This window comes from Hyla sarda, chromosome 9 (assembly GCF_029499605.1).
Source record: "Hyla sarda isolate aHylSar1 chromosome 9, aHylSar1.hap1, whole genome shotgun sequence".
In the NCBI taxonomy this organism is placed as follows: domain Eukaryota; kingdom Metazoa; phylum Chordata; class Amphibia; order Anura; family Hylidae; genus Hyla; species Hyla sarda.
In genome coordinates, this window is record NC_079197.1 from 4657460 (window position 1) to 4664951 (window position 7492).

Here is a 7492-nt window from a genome sequence, read left to right on the forward strand (position 1 = left end):
GTGACACCCTCACACTGGATCCACAGAATACATGTGACACCCTCACACTGGATCCACAGAACACACGTGACACCCTCACACTGGATCCACAGAATACACGTGACATCCTCACACTGGATCCATAGAACACATGTCACCCTCACACTGGATCCATAGAACACATGACATCCTCACACTAGATCCATAGAACACGTGACACCCTCACACTGGATCCATAGAACACATGTGACATCCTCACACTGGATCCATAGAACACATGACATCCTCACACTAGATCCATAGAACACGTGACATCCTCACACTGGATCCATAGAACACATGACACCCTCACACTGGATCCATAGAACACGTGACACCCTCACACTAGATCCATAGAACACGTGACACCCTCACACTGGATCCACAGAATACACGTGACATCCTCACACTGGATCCATAGAACACGTGTCACCCTCACACTGGATCCATAGAACACATGACATCCTCACACTAGATCCATAGAACACGTGACACCCTCACACTGGATCCATAGAACACATGTGACATCCTCACACTGGATCCATAGAACACGTGTCACCCTCACACTGGATCCATAGAACACATGACATCCTCACACTAGATCCATAGAACACGTGACATCCTCACACTGGATCCATAGAACACATGACATCCTCACACTGGATCCATAGAACACATGACATCCTCACACTGGATCCATAGAACACGTGTCACCCTCACACTGGATCCATAGAACACATGACATCCTCACACTAGATCCATAGAACACGTGACATCCTCACACTGGATCCATAGAACACGTGACATCCTCACACTGGATCCATAGAACACATGTGACATCCTCACACTGGATCCATAGAACACGTGACACCCTCACACTAGATCCATAGAACACGTGACACCCTCACACTAGATCCATAGAACACGTGACACCCTCACACTGGATCCATAGAACATTTAAACCAAAATATTCCTATTCACTGACAGTAAGCAGAGTTATCGGAATTGGTAAAGTCTGTCCTGAACTTCCTGGGGGGGGGCGTCGGCGGACACGTGCAGTAATCCCAGTGAATCCTCCCACTGCTACATGGGAAAATTAATCTGTCAGATTAGAAACGCAGTCATGTGACCGCGAAGCCCATCTGCTGTGCGGTCACATGACTGTACACACTGGAATCAGGACAGGCGGGGGGAGGGGGGCTGGGGGAGGGCCTAGAGAGGATTTTGTTGAGAACTGTGGACCTACAGATGTTGCAAAACTACAACTTCCAGCATGCCCGGACAGCCAACGGCTGGGAGTTGTAGTTTTGCAACATCTGGCGGTTTACAGTTTAGAGACCACTGTTTTGTACCATTAACCAAAACTCTATTCCAGTTCTTGTGTCGGAACCGATTGAGGAAACACCAGCGTTCTTTGGCGCAGTCCCTCGCCGCCTCCCAAGTAATGTTTATTTTTTTCCTTTATTTCTCTCCCTCTAGGTGCCGCGTCGGGTTCCCTGGGCAGTGAGTAGATCCCTCGTATTCCTGTGTCTTGTCCCCTCCATCTGCATCCCACCTCTCATGTCTCCTCCCTGCGCCCTCGTAGCGGTGTCGGTGACGTGGTACGTGGTGTGGCGTGCGCTCATAGACGTGAGTGTGTAAGTGTGCGTGCGCTATTGTTATTGGTAATCAGCTGCTTCCGGCGGCAGAACATGGTCTTCAGAATCTGGTAAACTGAAATTTGGGGGGCGATTCTAAAAAAAAAATTTAAAAAATGTCATTCATTAATTAATATTATTTTTTTTCATGATCCGTTTTGATTTACATTTTTTTCATTTTTTTTAATTGTTTTTTTATTAATGTTTTAATTTACTATTTGGCTGAAAATGTTTGCGTCTCAGCAGCACCACCTAATGGCAGGATGATGAAACTGCAAATCACATCAAGAAGCCGTGATTTCTAGGGACGTGCGGGAAAGGTTTTCGCTAAGGTCGTAGTCTCCAACCGTGGCTCTCCAGCTGTTGCAAGAACTACAACTCTCAGCATGCCCGGAGTAGTTGTCGTTGTGCAAGCAGTTGAGGAGCCACAGTTTGGAGACCACTGTACTAGAGCATGCTCCACACGCCAGCGGTCTCCAAACTGTGGCCCTCCAGATGTTGCAAAACTACAACTCCCAGCATGCCCGGACAGCCGTTGGCTGTCCGGGCATGCTGGGAGTTGTAGTGTTGCAACAACTGTCAGGCCACAGTTTGAAGACCACTGCTCTATGCTAACACTAAGCCACCTGGGGAAGCAGTGGGATGTGATGTCAATCTAATGGAATCTAATAGAATTTTGGATGCAGCTCTGGATGCGATTGGAGTATGCCACCAGCTTTGGCCTAGGAACTATACAGAATAATCCTGAGCTGCGCAGCCTCCACCAGGCATTGAGAACTCGCGGTCAATAGACATATTTTGTCTTTGTGTCTCTCTAGTATCAGACACTGGGAGGCCCGAGGTCACCACAGCCAGACACGTCCATACAGGGGACCTAAAATCCTCTCGTACCGCCCTCGTTTCCATCACTACGACAGGTTTGTGACTTACAGTAAAGCAGGCGCCAGCCACCCCCCCCCTCCCCCACCAACCCTCATAGCTGCTTAGTGCTGTAACCAGCTTAGCAATGGCCCCAACCACCTGATACTGTGTTCCTGTAAGCTCTGAAGGTGCCCGGGACATGCAATGGGCCCCCCTCCTCTGGCCTATACAGATTACGGGGCCACATGATGGAACCCCCTATAAACCCCCCCTCAAAATAAATAAACTATTAATAATTTATTTTATATATATATATCATTATTTATATATATATATATATATATATATATTCTAATTATGTTTAATATGCATATATATATATTTATTATTATTTTATTATTATTATTATTATTATGAAAACCATAAACAAGTAGGTTGGTTGATGGATTTGATTTTTTATTTGTATTCCAAAGTATGAACCTAGATTCCATATATACTGCGGTGCCCCCTACAGTTACTATAGACCCAGATTCCAGACAGATTGGGGTGTCCCCTACAGTTACCAAAAACCCACATTCCATATATACTGCGGTGCCCCCTACAGTTACTATAGACCCAGATTCCATATATACTGCGGTGCCCCCTACAGTTACCAAAAACCCAGATTCCATATATACTGCGGTGCCCCCTATAGTTACTGAAAACCCAGATTCCATATATACTGCGGTGTCCCCTACAGTTACCAAAAACCCAGATTCCATATATACTGCGGTGCCCCCTACAGTTACCAAAAACCCAGATTCCATATATACTGCGGTGCCCCCTATAGTTACTGAAAACCCAGATTCCATATATACTGCGGTGCCCCCTACAGTTACTATAGACCCAGATTCCATATATACTGCGGTGCCCCCTACAGTTACCAAAAACCCAGATTCCATATATACTGCGGTGCCCCCTACAGTTACCAAAAACCCAGATTCCATATATACTGCGGTGCCCCCTACAGTTACCAAAAACCCAGATTCCATATATACTGCGGTGCCCCCTACAGTTACTATAGACCCAGATTCCATATATACTGCGGTGCCCCCTACAGTTACTATAGACCCAGATTCCATATATACTGCGGTGCCCCCTACAGTTACTATAGACCCAGATTCCATATATACTGCGGTGCCCCCTACAGTTACTATAGACCCAGATTCCATATATACTGCGGTGCCCCCTACAGTTACTATAGACCCAGATTCCATATATACTGCGGTGCCCCCTACAGTTACTATAAACCCAGATTCCATATATACTGCGGTGCCCCCTACAGTTACTATAGACCCAGATTCCATATATACTGCGGTGCCCCCTACAGTTACTGAAAACCCAGATTCCATATATACTGCGGTGCCCCCTACAGTTACTGAAAACCCAGATTCCATATATACTGCGGTGCCCCCTAAGTTACTGAAAACCCAGATTCCATATATACTACGGTGCCCCCTACAGTTACTATAAACCCACATTCCATATATACTGCGGTGCCCCCTACAGTTACTGAAAACCCACATTCCATATATACTGCGGTGCCCCCTACAGTTACTATAAACCCAGATTCCATATATACTGCGGTGCCCCCTACAGTTACTGAAAACCCACATTCCATATATACTGCGGTGCCCCCTACAGTTACTATAAACCCAGATTCCATATATACTGCGGTGCCCCCTACAGTTACTATAAACCCAGATTCCATATATACTGCGGTGCCCCCTACAGTTACTATAGACCCAGATTCCATATATACTGCGGTGCCCCATACAGTTACTATAGACCCAGATTCCATATATACTGCGGTGCCCCCTACAGTGGACCCTTTGTAATTTATGGAATTCCTGAATTGATTCCTAGTAAAATGTGATCTAATAGATCTCCAGGTCACTATAGACAAACACTATAACCCAGATTTATCAAATATCTTAACGAGCTCCGGAATAACCACCGTTTTACTGTTCATTACGTCATATCTGCTCATCATGTCTTACATAGAGTAAACATCCACAGTGCAGGGAGAAAAGGCATGTGATCCTGTGTTACTGATGTCTTTGTTCAAAGAAGATGAGATGTGAAGTGCGGAGATCATTGGGGCTTTACCCATATCATTAAGGTGCACAATGCTGTACAGATCTTATCGGCCACTACAGGATCTACAGGATATTGAATTCAAAGGTTTAAAGGGGTATTCCAGGAAAAAACTTTCTTTTTATATATCAACTGGCTCCAGAAAGTTAAACAAATTTGTAAATTACAGCTATTATAAAATATTAATCCTTTCAGTACTTATGAGCTGCTGAAGTTCAGTTGTTCTTTTCTGTTTAAGTGCTCTCTGATGACACCTGTCTCGGGAACTGTCCAGAGTAGAAGCAAATCCCCATAACAAACCTCTTCTACTCTGTGCAGTTCCCAAGACAGACAGAGATGTCAGCAGAGAGCACTGTTGCCAGACAGAAAACAACAACTCAACTTCAGCAGCTGATAATTATTGAAAGGATTAAAATTTTTTAATAGAAGTAATTTACAAATCTGTTTAACTTTCTGGAGCCAGTTGATATATATATATATATATATATATATATATATATATATATAAAAAAAAGTTTTTTCCTGGAATACCCCTTTAACTCACTTTTTCTCCCTGCACTGTAGATGTTTACTCAGTGTGCTCAGTTTAAGTAATAAACAATGCAACGGTCTGTGTTAGGGTTAGGAAAATTTCCAGACGGACATTCCGCAGACTGCGGGCACTGGCACAACATGCTGGTGCTAGGACCGTCCAGGAATGCGTCATCTTCATAGACCCCAATGCATGTGTCCAGCGGATTCCGCAGAAAGGATAGACATTTCAATTTTTTCCGCAATCAGGATTTCTGCAGTGGATGTTTACCGCTGTGGAAATTCCACCATGTGTACGGCGCATCAGAATGCCAATAAAAACAATAGAACTCTGCTGCAACGGAATTTCCAAGCAGATTTTCGTTCGCCTGATTGCGCTCAGGAATTCCGCCATGTGAGTGTGATCTTGGGCTGAATTCACGCTGTGTATTTGTCTACAGTACGTTTTAACTTGGCTTTATGCAAAATCATGGTCAACCGCACCATTATGTACAGCAAAAAAATAAATAAAATGACAATACATTTTTCTTTATAATGTAAAGAGAAACGGATTATACTGCATGGCATTCGTTTTAAGCAATATACAATAGTATACAAAAAAACGGAAACAAAAAACGCAGTGTGAACCTGGCCTTATTAGTTTACCTATATTGTGTTTGTCTATCACGGTGACATAGGGCATTTACTTATTTAAATTTGTATTTATTTATTTATTTAAATATGAATTTAATTAATTTGTTAAATTTTTTTTATTTATTTTATTTACATTTTTTATTTATTTCCTATTTATTTTATTTATTTATATAAATATTTATTTAATTAATTTGTCTAATTTTTTTATTTATCTTTTTATTTATTTAAATTTTTATTTATTTAAATTTTATTTTATTTATTTCCTATTTACTTATTTTATTTATTTATTTAAATATTTAAATAATTTGTCTAATTTTTTATTTTTATTTATTTATTTACATTTTAATTTTATTTATTTCCTATTTACTTATTTTATTTATTTATTTAAATATTTATTTAATTAATTTGTCTAATTTTTTATTTTTTTATTTATTTATTAAAATTTTTATTTATTAAAATTTTATTTTATTTATTTTTATTTATTTCCTATTTATTTATTTTATTTAAATTTTTTTTATTTTATTTATTCATTTATTTTAAGCAATGTATGCAGAAATCCAGGAAAATACAAAGGGTTCACTTACTTTTTTATAGCAACCATATAGGATGTGGTGCCAAAATGCAGGCACAGGGATTGGTACTTGACCTGATAGGTAACGTTTCTTCTGCTTTAAGTACTTCTGAGAGGCTTTTTCCCGGGCATCAGAACGCTATAAATCTGCAGGCGGTCGTGCCGCCGCTGTTCTATTACATGTCCTGTCTCCGCACAAGTAAAATTACTAAGCAATTCATCAGCGGGTGACGGGAGCGGGCACCGGGGGCCCAGGCACAAATCCTCCGCTCATTTGCCGTGGCAGAATCCAGTTGATGCATAAAGATGGCGTAATTTAATGGGACTCGCTTCCCCTTCTCCAACTCTAATGAAGGTTACCTGGTAGAAACTAAGTCTCCAAACTGCGGCCCCTCCAGATGTTGCAAAACTACAACTCCCAGCATACCCGGACAGCCAACGGCTGTCCGGGCATGCTGGGTGTTGTAGTTTTGCAACAGCTGGAGGTCCACAGTTTGGAGACCACTGGGCAAGAATAGAGTCAGAGTTCTTTGCTTCTCTTCACTATAAAGTTACATGATAAAATTCTACAAGGCTGCAGCCACCACTAGGGGGAGCTCACTATAAGATTTCTAAATGAACCTGTATGCGGCTGCAGTCATAGTCAGTACATACAAGCTACATGCACTAAAAAAGATACAATAGTCGAAGGGCAGTGGTATCCAAACTGTAGACCGTCAGATTTTGCAAAACTACAGCTCCCAGCATGCTGTGCACATCCAGATGTTGCAAAACGACAACTCCCAGCATGCTGTGCATGTCCAGATTTCGCAAAACTACAACTCCCAGCATGCTGAGCACGTTCTGATGTTGCAAAACTACAACTCCCAGGATGCTGTGCACGTTAAGATGTTGCAAAACTACAACTCCCAGCATGCTGAGCACGTCCAGATGTTGCAAAACTACAACTCCCAGCATGCTGTGCAGGTCCAGATGTTGCAAAACTACAACTCCCAGCATGCTGTGCAGGTCCAGATGTTGCAAAACTACAACTCCCAGCATGCTGAGCACATCCAGATGTTGCAAAACTACAACTCCCAGCATGCTGTGCAGGTCCAAATGTTGC

General features: G+C 42.1%; 1 protein-coding gene across 2 annotated transcripts in view; it reads left to right on the forward strand.

Moving 5' to 3' along the window:
- NTNG2 (netrin G2) overlaps positions 1 to 7492 on the forward strand; it is a 191347-nt gene that overhangs the window by 140676 nt on the left and 43179 nt on the right. For both annotated transcript variants that reach the window (XM_056540497.1, XM_056540496.1), the window contains one exon: positions 1498 to 1521. In XM_056540497.1, the coding sequence (XP_056396472.1) occupies positions 1498 to 1521 (24 nt within the window). The remainder of the gene's footprint in view (positions 1 to 1497; positions 1522 to 7492) is intronic.